Source organism: Thamnophis elegans, chromosome 3 (genome assembly GCF_009769535.1).
Source record: "Thamnophis elegans isolate rThaEle1 chromosome 3, rThaEle1.pri, whole genome shotgun sequence".
Taxonomy (NCBI): Eukaryota; Metazoa; Chordata; class Lepidosauria; order Squamata; family Colubridae; genus Thamnophis; species Thamnophis elegans.
The window spans coordinates 52,857,322-52,871,134 of record NC_045543.1 but is presented as its reverse complement, the minus strand read 5'-3'; the positions used below and the strand labels follow the sequence as shown (position 1 = coordinate 52,871,134).

The following is a 13,813-nucleotide window of genomic DNA, read 5'->3' as shown; positions in this document are numbered from 1 at the left end:
AAGCCATTCATATCTCTCCTTTCACATAAAGAGGGGAGGGCCATTTCAAATAAACGGACAATAAAGCAAATCCCTGTATTTTGCTAACCAGGATCCAAAAAGGAAACCTTATTGGCTCTAATGGCTCCCCTGTTTTATGTGGCTTTAAATCTTACTTATACACATATTGGGGGGGGGGGATCACATATTTAACAACTGCATATTAATATGAAAATTTATACTTGAATTTGAAACACACATTCTTAATTTATTATATTCCTGCTGTGAATGTTGTAAGATACTTAAACACAGCATAGACTTTTATTTTCTTATCCTCAAGAATTATTTTCCAGTTCCATTTGTAGTTGGGGCAATTTTAGACACCACTTTTAAATACAATTATAGATTTTGACTACCAGTCGCATCTGTGAGAGCCACAATTGTGTTTGGTCCAGTGGTTAAGCATTGGGCTAGAAAGCAAAAGATCATGAGTTCAAGTCCTGCCTTTAATACGAAAGCCAGCCTTGGCCCAGTCACTCTCTCTCAGCCTAACCCACATCATAGAGTTGTTGAGGGGAAAATATGAGGTAGACGTTATGTTGGATATATTCATATCTTTGAGTTATTTGAATAATACTGTGTTTCCCCGAAAATAAGATGAGGTCTTGTTTTCTTTTTCACCCCAAAATAAGCACTTGGCCTTATTTTTGGCGAGGTCTTATTATTTTTGAGGTGCAGGAAGCGGCGAGCATGGTCACCTCATGCTTGCTGCTGTGTTGCAATATTTTCAGGGAGGCTTATTTTTGGGGAAGGGCTTATTTTAGAGCTTGTGCTCAAAAGCCCGATTGGGCTTATTATCCATGGAGGTCTTATTTTCAGGGAAACAGGGTACTAGCAGTAGTAGTAGTGGTAGTAGTACTAGTAGTAGTAGTAGAAGTAATACTAGTAGTAGTACCACCACCACCACCGTGACTTGCAAATTGAAATTGAGTGAACTGTGTGAGGGGGGGGGGGGAATCGTGTGTTGTCCCGATTGTAATTGGAGCCCTTGGAGCAATACCTAAAGAGCTACCTCACTATTTGGAAATTCTAAATTTATCAGACTTGAAGATTCTGATTCTACAAAAAACAACCCTACTTGGAACAGCTTATATCTTCTGATGTTACCTTAACAGTTCTTAGGTCCTTGGTTAGGACTCGAGCTGTTAAGCTACCAACCAGCCCCAAAGGCTGTAAATCTCACCAAAGATTAACCAGTAGTAGTAGTAGTAAAGGTGGGATATAAATAATTGTTTAAAAAATTAAAAAATGAATCAGATAAGAGCAAGCAACTCCTAGTGACTTATAATGTCAAGATATTGGAAAATGATAAAAACCATGCTGCAGCTGCACTGGTTCAGACCACACCTTGAATATAGTATCCAGCTCTTGTCTCCTTAATATAAAAAAGGACACTGGGGGACTGGAAAGAAGGCAGAGAAGAGCAACAAATATGGTAAATGTTTTGGAGGCTAAATCCCAGAATAAAACAGTTTGTAGGATTTAGGTATGCTTAGCCTTAAATAGTTAAGGCTGAGGAGAGACATGATAATAGTCTTCCAATACATGAACAGATGTCCCCGGGCCAGAAGGGTATATTTATTTTCCAGAACACTGGAAGATAAGACAAAAATCAGTGGGTGAAACCTTTACAGTAAGAGATCCAAAGTTGAAACAAGGAAGAATTTCCTATCAAAGTTACTGATCAGTGGAATAGCCAATCTACTAAAGTCATCAGCATTTCATCACTAGAAATTTTCAAGATTCTTGCGCCAGAGAGACAGTTGACCTTAAAGGTCTTCAAGGTCTTTTTTAATCCTATAATTCTATGATAACCATAGTATAGGAGAAAAATAACAGGTTGGCAAAATATACATAATATAAGGTCTAGGTCTTTTGAAACAGTACAACACTTTCAGTACAAATACATTACATTTCTATAATTTTGAATACTCTTTGTAGAAGTTCATTGTCTACATGTGTAGACTTTAGAAACACTATTTATTTATTAGATTTATATCCAACCTTTTTTCCTAAAAGCTTGAGCAACATTCAAGGAGATCTTTCATTTTCCTACTTGGGATCTGTGTTTTACTTTAAAATCTCAAGAATTATTCACTGCTTCTATACATTTTCAGTTTAAGAATTCTGAAATGCAGCATTCATTTTCTGAGCAAAATACATTGATCACACAAAAAACAACTACATTTTGCTTACCTCAAGCCTTTTCCACTTTTAATATAATGATAGATGGGGTCATTTGCTACAATCATTGTTAAATAATTAGGCATCATGATCAGAAATCCTTATAATTTATAAAATAGCCAGATATATGTTGTACTTTATAGCTGATATACTTGCTGGTAACAGCCTACAAAAGAAGAATTGCTATACAGCTATTATAGTATTAATTCTGCATGTTCAGTTTTATTTCCAAGGCCAGAATAAAAAAATTGGACCCTGCAATTTCCTAGCAAAAATGGAAAAGGAATAAGAAAACCAACAAATATGCATACTTTCTATTGAAAATCCAGACATCTCATAAGCTTTCCATGAAAAATTTACTTCTGAAAATACCAAATTCAATTATCTTACTGCTAGCCATGTATTTTGGATAGCTATGGTTGTATAGGTTTGTCATTTATGTATGGAAAAATTCTTTTGAGAAAATGTAATACCACTGAGTTCATGTAGCAAGTTTTTGTTAGATGCTTTCCCAAATGTTCTACAGATTCTACATTTTGTATATTGCCATTACCATATTGCCAGGTAAGACAGCAATACTCGTTTTTTACCTGCCTGAAAAATGGCGAAAGTCAAACATAAATTTCTATTTGTACCATGAGGCAATTTCTGCCATCACTTTCAAATAATATATTGGCATCCTTAGACCTGCACATATTGCACTGTTTCCACCATCTTTAGTCCTAAATGAGAAGTGGCAGAAGTCAAATAAATAGCTGGCAGAGTAAACTAAATAATATAGATTAGTAGCAAAGAGAAAAATAAGAACCAAATAGCAGAACATACAAATTGTGTATATGCTCACACACATGTGCATTTAATCCCTCCAGTAAAAGAAATTTCCAGGGTACTGGACTGGGGAAAAAATCTTTGATTTGTAAATTACATGAAAACTTTATATTGTCTTTCTCTGCAGGAAACATCTTTAGATATTAATATAATAAAATAATTTCTCCACTGTTCCTAATAGCCTTATGCTGCAAAGATTTCACAGTTAAGGACTTCAGAAAAGTGTGCAACTATTAAAGTATGTGTCATATGACCCCACTTTTAAATTTAAAACACAGAAATACTTGGGATTTCTAGAAAAAATAAATTTAAGCTCTACATGACCTAAGCTAGGTTTGTTTGGGGGTGGGTTTTTGTTTGTTTGTTTGTTTTGCTTCCAATCAATTGTATCTGATTCTCAGAGACTGCCTAGATAAATCCCTGCAATTTCTTTGGCAAGGTTCTTTAGAAATGGTTTGCCATCGCCACCTTCCTAGCCCTGAGAGAAAGTGACTGGCCCAAAGTCACCCAAGTGGCTTTGTGCCTAAGGCAGGAATAGAACTCATTTCTCCAGTTTCTAGCCTAGGGATATATGTAACTGTTACACCAAACTGGCTTTCTTAAATTAGTTACCGGTAATTTAAGTCAAAATTCTCAATCCTTCCTGATTTTTTAGTCAATTAAAAAGCAACCAGAACAACTGCAACAAAGGGCAAGCTTCCATGTTGCAAAAGTACAGTAGTCTTAACAAATAAACTGAAGAGTGAGTGCTGCTCAATGGATTGTTTGTTGTTTGATATGTTGGTGTTTTGTGTGATTGACACTCAAATTGCAATTTTGAGAAAGTATCATGCACTTGGTATTCAAATGTTCTCATGGAGCCCACAAAGTTAGGGACTCCTGAATTTTCTGTTTCATATAATTTTGTACCATACAAAATTTCTCCAGAAAACAAACAAGTATCTGATCATCAGGGAATGAGAATAAGATTTATGGCTCTATCTTATCGCTTTAAGGATTTCAAGATTTGCTTTTCTTCAGTGACTAGATTAATTCATTTATACATTGGGTTTTTCACCTAACAAATATACTGTGAGAGTGAAGACTGTTGCTTTCAGACAGGCTTGAACCTTCCCTTTCATTTTAGTGATTACAAATATGTTGCTGCAAGGTGAAATTATTATATTTAGGATGTCATTTTCAAGAAAGGAAGGGAACACATCCAGTGATAGTATAGATATGAATAAAGATATGTATGTTTCATTTATGTTCTGTTTTTCTTCACAAAGAAACTTCCCATCCCACTCCCTGGTTACATTCAGAATATTAAAAGTGGGATTTCAGCATTTAAAGGGATTACAAAAGTGTTAAATTGAAATGGGATTTTTAAGATTTAATGTATTACAGAATTTATAATAACTGTTAAAGATTATGTGACTATAGGAAAAAAAATCCAGCCATGGAAACTTAAAATGAGATTTGACATTTTGCAAAGTAGAAAAATAAAATGGAAGCACAAAACTTGACTGAACTATTTCCACAGAATGAATTGAGTGGGATAGAAAATGTTTCAAATGAAGCTGGATTAAAAAAATAATAATATCAAGATAAAGTTTAAAGTATTAGGAAAAAACAGAGATTAAAAACAGTATGTCGAGATAATTATTAAACTGCTTTACGTGAACAGATAGAGATTAGGAAGCTATATGAATACTGTTCTAAATGCAATGGCAATTTTTCCAACCATTTCCCTGCAGTCATTAAATTCAGATGTAGATAATAGTTTAAATATTTAAATATAAATCAGGATAAGTATATTTTGAAAAGTCCTTTATACTCTTTATATTCAAGATTAATATATATGGAACACTGAAGGAGTGAAATATACAGAAAAATGAAAAAAATCATTTAAGAGACAACATATGAACAAAAGGTTCAAGAATTGATGTAGTGTATATACTACCCACACAAAGCTTTGTAATAAGCACAAAGATTGCACTGGATGCAGTTATTATTAGTGAATGCACAGAATAGATCAGTGTTTTTCTTTACAAAGGTGATGGTCTAAGTAAGAAAAATCTAGCAATTTGACAGAAGTGACATAGGTCAAAAGACAGGGAACCAATTCAACCTGAAGTGAAAGCTCCACAAGAAAAGAAAATCCAATGTGTTCATAAACTGGTATAGAGGTAAAGAATTGGAGGGGATGGGGGGTCCTAGAAAAGATAATACACAAGTTGAACAATTGATGCTATGCTTTAAGGCAACACGCATCAAGAATTTGTTAAAGCTAACTAAGCCATTGCTGTTTTTCAGTCATCTCAGAACAGAATTATTGGAGGTGAACAGAACCAAAATCCCATCTAATGGCTCATTATCTGCTGCTGCCACCTGGCTTGACTATTTACAGAACTGCAAAATCCAAAACCACAGAATGCACAGTCTTATTATTGAAGTACATGAACACTATGTAATGGACACTAATGCAAGCAGTTTGTTTCAGAAAAATCAAACAAATGATAGCAAAAGAAAGGCCAAAATATTTCAACAGGCATTTTGAGAAGGAGGAAATAAAAAATATGTATATTTGGTACTAAGATCAAAAATTACTAACTAGTTCTCATTTGTCCATGTATTAAAACAACAAGTTTAAACTAGCAAGAAAGAATAGTGTACTTTATGATCTACCACAATGGCTTGACTTCATCTTCAAAGATGATCTGATTTCTCCGTCTTACATATATATATCCATTCGACTAAGACACGGTAGTCATCACAATGCTGATTCATTATACATTTAAAACCCCAAAATTTGGAATGTGAAATATCTACTACATCTAGTTTCCAACCACACCCAAATATATGAAGTGTTATTATGTAATAAACTACCAGTTCCATGTTTGGATTGAAGTTTCTCTCTACAGACACTAAAGAAAGAATACGTCAATGAAAAATGATAGTGGGACAGAGAGAACACTGACAAACTGCTTTTTATTTAGACAGGAACAGAAAATCAGAGAAAGTAGACTGAAACTAATTAACTATGCCTATCATTGGAGAAAGAAAATTTCCCATAGCTCAGTAAAACATTGTGTAACACTACAAAAATACCTGGAAGAATTAAGAGAACATACCTGCAAAGATAATTATTTCACTTGAGATTATTCCTCCTGGAAAGGTTTTTAATGCCTTTCTAACAACTTGTGCCCATAAATACTAATCCAAATTAAAAATAGGTGCTTGCAAAGTATTTGTTTTGAACTTTTTCTAATGTTACATTTCATAAGCATCCTGATGAGTGAGAAAGTGTTTTGAACACAAAATGGATAGTTTTCAGTATTTTGAAGTTGGAACACCTCTACTTCCAGCAAGAAAATGTTAGTGATTGAGGGCTTCAATTGTTCAATTTCAACAAATTCCATCCTCATACTGAATCAAACTAAAACTAACCCCCAACAACACACAAATGAATCAAATCAATGTGTTACACAAATGAATCAAATCAATGTGTTATGACTTGCATCCTTATTCTGTGCAGATAACTATTACAAAAATTATACATACAGAGGTTATTATTAGGATAGCCATTCCTGAGTTATTAAGGGCACATAAAAGACAACTGGATATTGGAAGAAAGCAATATGATACAGGAACTGCAATGTTTTACCTGGGTATAGGTAATCCTCACTAGGTTACAGCTGTAACCTACTGATCAGAAATTTTTGCAAGATAAAATGGTCATATCATACCAAATGTATTGAATTTAAAAGAATTGTAGGATATTGATGAGAGACAGATTTGGAAGTAGATTTGCCCAAATTAAAGAAAAGATAGTTATGAATTGATTCGTCATTGTCATCATTAAGACTTGCAGAAAGGATATCAAATCAAATATTAGGCCATTATTAAACAATAATACAAAAAGCAAACTAGGAGCAGAAGATTGGTAAGGAGGAAAACAAAAGATACTCTTAATACCCCTAAGCATATTCAAAATAAGGCATTTCAAACCAGAGGTTTTCAACGGAGGAAAGCCAAATGTGGAACAAGCGAGCAACAGGCCAATAAAAGTTCAGATTCTGGTCCAATGAAGGACAAAGAACTGAGCAAAGGCTAGGATACCAAAAGCTAACACCGGAAGATGGGGAGGATGCTGAAGAAATCAGACAGCTGTCATCTTTCTCTTACTAATTATTAGATTTTTTTTTTGTTTAAACAGGAAGAACCCAAAGGCTCTGCGGGGCAAATGCTTTCCTAACGTTTTATTTAATATGTGTCACATATATATAAATATATTTGTCACACAGTTTTCTATCTCAAGCTGAGCCTACCTTTATCAAATAAAACGAAGGTAGCAGCCGCGGTGGTAGCAATCCGACTCATATCTTGTGCTCAAATCCGGATTTGCAACCCCGGGAAGCGGCTCAAGAGGAGAGAACCAAACGTGAAAGGAGAGCAGATAAGGAAGGGGTGGGGGTGGCGATTCAGGAAGTCCAGGGCACTTTTTCCAAAACAATTTAGTTTTAGGTGGCAATAAGTTACTGGCAGCCCATTGGAAGGCGGGGAAGAAAAAAGAGAAAACCGGATAAACAAAACCAGCCGGGGTGGGGGGCTCGGTCGGGAGATAAACGAGGCTCCCCCCCAGAGGACAGAATGCAGGGGGGGGGGGAAATCTCCCTGAACTTAAAAAAAAAAAACAGGATACAAGGGCTGTGATGGGGGGGGGGGTCTGTCAAGAGAGCAACTCTTTCGCGCTTACCTGCGAGGCGGCGCTCCCGCAGCAGCCCATGGCGGGCTCGGGGTTAGGTCTCTGTTGCGAGCTCCAGGCATCCAAGCGCCGCGGTCTCCCGGTCGCCCGCCCGGCCCCAGGGCAACGGCGGCAGCGAGGCGACGGCGGGGGGGGAGGAAGGAAGGGAAGGGGGCGAGGAAGGGCTCCTTGCGCCGCCGGAGGGGCCGCTCGTGAGCTCAAACCGCCGCTCCGAGTCCGCAGCGGCGTCTCAACACCCTTTCTCTGAGGCGGCGGCAGCTCCTCGTCCCTTACCCCTCCACCCGCATCCCGACGGCAGCGCCGCGCGGCGCCTCCGAGGGCGGAGCTAGGGATGGGGCGGGGGAAGGCGAGGAGGAGGAGCAGCCCCCCTTCCCCCCTCCCCCCAAGCAGGCAGCGGCTCGCTGAGATTCCGCTTCGCTCGGGCTCCACCAACCAAGCTGCCGCGCGACCTAGAAACAAACCCGGAACGACGCTGCCAGCGTCGCGCGAGACGGTCGAGCTGAATTAGGAGAAGTGCCAGGACCGACGCCGACCTACTCGTTGAAATGACTGCGGTTCAGGCGAAGGACTCGCTGGCACCTCCGTCAGGGAAACCTTCCCTGGTTTAAAAGGGCCCGACTCACTTCCGGTTTGTATTTCGGTGGTAGTACCCTCTTTTGTGCTTCCCCTTCTTACTTCTCCGTTGTGAACAAGGTTAGGGCGAAGTAATTAGCGCATAAACTTACAAACTTTAATTATTTAAACTGCAACTGTATCTCCGTTTATCAACGAGTTAATCACAGGCAAATCAATAGGATTTACTTCTGAGCCAGGGCTTGTTCTATTGACCGTTGTTATTCGTTTACATCCCCGAGTGACCTTGGGCACTTTCCTTTTCCTGTCCTTCATAAAGATCTGTATGTTTTGATCATATGATGACCTTTATATCACCCTTTGTTGCTACTCGGAAAAGCTGCAGAATAACCCAACAATCAAGAATAGCTGCACGTACACACCTATATAGCAAAATACGGCAATTCGTCCAGTGACCAGGTTTGGAAAGGAGAGAGAGTTACTGTTTCTGGTAAATTAAAAGTAGGTATTTTACATGCATTATATGCCATGCTTCTTTTCATTTTGGAAAGAATGTTCTGGTTAAGAAGAAGAGGATGACGATGAGGATTAAACTTGCATGCCTGACTCTAGATCTTTGGGTGGCTCACAACAACGAATTTACAATAAAATAAACATAAGCTATTATTAATATTATTAAATAAAAGATTATTGCCAAGAAAAGGATTGAAGGTATAGCAAAATGATAGAGTCTCTCCTATGGAGATTATGTCTAGTATGTGACTGAGAGACCAATAGGGTGAGATAGAAATGAAGTAAAGCATAAATGGAAAGAACATGTATGCGTTTCATTTTTATACACAACCCAGTTGCAATAAGATTTCTTGAAAAACAACAGAAAGAACATGATTGCTACAATCGGATGGATGGATAAATAAATGTTATGAATAACCCAATTTGAATAAAGTAATGTTTTTTATGAATACATAGTTCTATAGTACCATAGATGAGCAGCTAGAATTATATTTCTCCTTTTCGTTTCCCTTTTCTGTTTTTTCATATAATCAAGTTTCCTCAGAACTCAAATATTTTAGAGAAGTGCTAAGTACAGTTATTCTATACTGAATGAAATAGCTCAGAAATTAATAGAAAGGTCCACAGGTCACCTAAGTAAACACAAAATGTTTAAAGAATAAATACTTTTCAGCACCAAAATCTGGGCTTTTAGTACTATGGCATAGGTATTTAAGATGCAAGTAGGCAGCCTGATGTTATCCAGATGTTTGGACTACAAATCCTGTATTTCTTTGTCAGTGGCTACAAGAGAATGGTACTTGTTATTCCAACCAGTTTCTTCAAGTTAATACTACATAGTCTGCAAAATTTAACTTCAAAAGATTTGTAGTTTGGGCTAAGACACATGCTGCATTTGTTCACTCAAAAATAATTTTCAAAAGCAAATAAAGCAAATCTTTTAGACAAGGAAAGTCAGGTCCTTCTGGATAGCACTACAATGCTATTATCCAGTGCAGGAGCCAGTTTACATTATAGTATCTTAAAGAAGTGCTGTTCATATTTTCAACTCTGCTTTGGCAACAAAGCAGAGTAGACGATCTATCCATACAGGGGGAGGAGAAAGGTTGAGTGTGGAATGCTTCCTTTGATGGCATTACTGACAGCAGCAGAAGTCCTTGTTGTGGTGGACTTGGGTTAGTATGGGTGGGTCTATGGAACATAACAGGAATACCCTGTTAGAGCCAAGGTGGCGCAGTGGTTAAATGCAGCACTGCAGGCTACTGCTAGATCAGCAGGTCAGCGGTTCAAATCTCACCGGCTCAGGGTTGACTCAGCCTTCCATCCTTCCGAGGTGGGTAAAATGAGGACCCAGATTGTTGGGGGCAATATGCTGACTCTCTGTAAACCGCTTAGAGAGGCCTGAAAGGCCTATGAAGCGGTATATAAGTCTACTGCTATTGCTATTGCTATTGCTACCCTGAGGTAAGATGGGCAGCCAATAAATTAAATAAATAAGCAGGCTATAATTACCTTTCATGATGTCCAAACAACAAATAAGCTATGCAGAGATGCTACATACCAGTAACGTGTCATGATTTTTGACATAGGCATATTGATCAGAAAGCCCAAATTACAGGAAGTATAGCAAACCTTTTTACCAGTCCATCACTTTTCTGTAAGACTGGCAAACCTCTGGCCAAATATGGTGTTAAAGTAGAAAATATGGTACAATTGCACTACTTTTTTGGCACTTACTTGGGATGATTCTCTGCATAACCAACAGACCATGCAAGTGAAAGGAGACACTATATTACCTGTGTATGGCAGCTGAAGTTCTTGAACTATTTAGTGCTAGCAGACCAATGCCTCACCTGAATAAGAACCATTGTGTGTTGTGTTCCAAAACATCAGCGTTTTCATATACACAAGGGACTGACAGAAGGCTAAGACATGCTTTGTAAAACAAAGTGCACTCAGTCTTTATGTGAGAAGTTTCTTTCGGGGGGCGGGGAGGGAATCCAAGACAAAATGGTCATGAAGATAAGTGACTGGTGGAGTGGAGCAGTGGTGAAATTCTTTTTTTTTAATACCAGTTCTGTGGGCATGGCTTGGTGGGTGTGGCAGGGGAAGGATACTGCAAAATCTCCATTCCTGCCCCACTCCAGAGGAAGGATACTGCAAAATCCCCATTCCCACCAGATTCCAAGGGATGGATACTGCAAAATCCCCATTCCCTCCCCACTCTGGGGTCAGCCAGAAGTGGTATTTGCTGGTTCTCTGAACTACTCAAAATTTCCGCTACCGGTTCTCCAGAACCTGTCAGAACCTGCTGAATTTCACTCCTGGAGTGGAGCCGTTACCAGAATGAAATAAAATCCTGGAAATGACCTCAAAGCTCCTCTTATGTCAGCAGAAGTTGCAAACATTTTTAATGTGAAGTTGGAGGTTAACCTTGGAGTAAGCCAGGGGTGTGATCAGGATGATTGATGACCTCCTTTCAGTCTTCACACCAAAGTAAACAGCCTATTCAGCTGTTTCTATATTTCTTGCTTCTAGTGGTCAGTTTATGTACCGTATGCCAATGGTTGCCACATACAAATTTGAACTCCAATAACAGCCATTTGTTCTACTTAGAAGATCCCCCTGATCTGCATTTTTAGGGCAATTAAATTCTCAAAATAAAAGATACCTACCCTTCTGGCAGTTTCAGCTGGAAGGTTGCTGAGACCTGGTTTTTCCCTCACACTGGACAGGAGGGGAGGGGAGCCTAGCATTGTTTGGTGTTTTTCTTGAGAGGGCAATATAGTAGCACTGGTGATGTGTTAAGAGTCTTAATCCTGTATCTTTATGGTGTATTTGTAATCTGCCTAGGGTAGTTTTATATAATATAGGCTGCCGTGTAAAATTTGCAAACAAATAAATCAATCAGTATTAATTCAGGGGCTGTCAAACCACACATCATTAGAAGATTGCTGTATTCTTTCTGTTTGGCTTTAGGGAAGCTACCTTAAAGAGTGCTGTGAGGAAGAGTGTTCATGACAGTCAGAAGACTTACGACTGTGCATATTTTCTCAGAAATGAGTTTCCCTGTATTTCCTGGGGCTTTTTCCTTAGTAAATATATTTATGACTGCAGCTTTAAATCTCGCTTTGTTCCCATGCTGGGATTTCATATTCATAAAATAATGAAGTCAGATCTGTAGTTCTATCACCTTCAAGGCTCCTGTAAATCCCCAGCTAGGGTGAAAGAAAGAGCATTTGCAGAGCATCTGGTAATGCCTGGAAGCCTGCTACTAAGACAGGATACTGCTCCACTTCTCACTGAAAAGATGAGCTTTGAACACTAAATCAACCCAGCCCTGTTTTTCAAGACATCGGTAGGATTCACAACAGTAGGCAAAACAACACTCCCTTTTCTCTTGGATCTCCTCCAGCTTCTGCAGAGCTAGATCTTTCCTGTCTGCTACTTGCATGACTCAGAATGTGTTTAATGGCCTATGAAAGTCCAGCCGGTCTAGAATACAAGTCAGTGCATCTCGTTTTAAGGCAGCACAGCCAAACCTACCAGCAATAGGCATACAGTATTCAGAACCAGATTGGTTAACATTATGGCCATTCTATAAATACGGGGCTAGTTGGAAGTACTGGATAGGAATGCCAGATGATAACATGATTGGTTCAGTTCACAGTCATCTTAAATAGAACAGATTTGCATGTGATGGATGAATCACAGAGGGGAAAAAAAGCCTTTGGTGCTAACAGCAAATGGCTTCACCTCCCCAGAATTAGCTCTAGCACCTTGTTGCAAAATTGCTAGAAAAACAAGTTCTGACTTTAAAAAAAAAACATAGCTGCTTGCGTTGCAAATAACATGGGAAATTTAAGATCAGCAAAGCGCCTTGCCTTCTGTATCGGAGGCAAGATAAGGAAGTTCCCACTCTGGCTTTATGAAATTTGCTTGAAAACACTTATTTCAAGTATATATTAACATGCTTGAAAATATTGCCTCCTTAAGTGATGTTTTTTTTTCTGGTGAGGTCGGTCTATCAGGGCAACTTGGTCTACCCAAATATGGGATGGAGCATGCTGCTTGTGCGATTGCCTCCTTCCTTTGCTTTCCCTAATCATAACCTAAACAAGCCAAATTCATTTGTTTGGGGGATGGGGGGGAGTTCCCTAACCAAGAAAAAAGATAAATTATTTGGTGTGATATATTAAGAAACCAATGAGACCAACACTTAGAAGGATGGTAACCTTCCATGCTTTACATTTCATCGGTATTGTACAGAGTAGTATTTTCTCCCTCCTGTGTCTTCAACCACTGCCCAGCTATTTTTAATCTAGAAGTAAGTAGACAAATGGGAAACTATGGGTGGAAAGGCAAGACAAAAAAGCTTTCTCACATTCATTATTTGCAGCTATCCTAAATGAGAACCTGAAGAAGGCCATCAGATTTGTTACATAAATACATAACACAAAGTGGCTCGTTTTAAATGGATAATTCTTCCTAAATCTCTCATATATATATAGCACCTTGCTTTCAAACAATGGAAACTGGTTTAATGTTCAGATATGTAATTATATTAAGAGTTAGTTAAGCAGCTCATGGATTAAATCCAAATGGCGAAAAAGAAAAGGCGTAACCCAGTTTTACAATATAATTAGAGTCAGTTCTTCTTAATGTAATAATTCACCTAGCGCTCTACCTCCATAGTCAATTTTACAATCAAGATTACTTAATAAATCTGGATGGCTCAAGGCTTTTCAGCAGAGGATTTGACCTCAACTTGTCAGGCCAAGACCTCACCAATGGAATATGTCAAAACATAAACAAAGCAGGACTTTTTCAGAACATTATGACTTCAGGCATGGCAATATTAGCCCAAGAGCATTTCTCCATTTTGGCTTTCTAAATATTTGCACTGGTTAATACACTGTGCTGTTTTGA

The 13,813-nt window shown here is 38.3% G+C and overlaps 1 protein-coding gene and 1 long non-coding RNA gene across 3 annotated transcripts in view; one reads left to right on the top strand and one right to left on the bottom strand.

Moving 5' to 3' along the window:
* The window catches only part of SLC44A1 (solute carrier family 44 member 1), a 113,457-nt gene extending 105,359 nt beyond the window's left edge, over positions 1–8,098 (bottom strand). Inside the window, exon 1 of one of the 2 annotated variants that reach the window (XM_032213167.1) lies at positions 7,790–8,098. In XM_032213167.1, the coding sequence (XP_032069058.1) occupies positions 7,790–7,819 (30 nt within the window). In that variant the 5' untranslated portion in view covers positions 7,820–8,098. The remainder of the gene's footprint in view (positions 1–7,789) is intronic. The other variant, XM_032213169.1, reaches the window with a different exon arrangement.
* Positions 8,099–8,232: 134 nt separating this feature from the next.
* LOC116505784 overlaps positions 8,233–13,813 on the top strand; it is a 56,026-nt gene continuing 50,445 nt past the window's right edge. The window contains exon 1 of the long non-coding RNA XR_004254971.1: positions 8,233–8,426. This is a non-coding gene — a long non-coding RNA (uncharacterized LOC116505784). The remainder of the gene's footprint in view (positions 8,427–13,813) is intronic.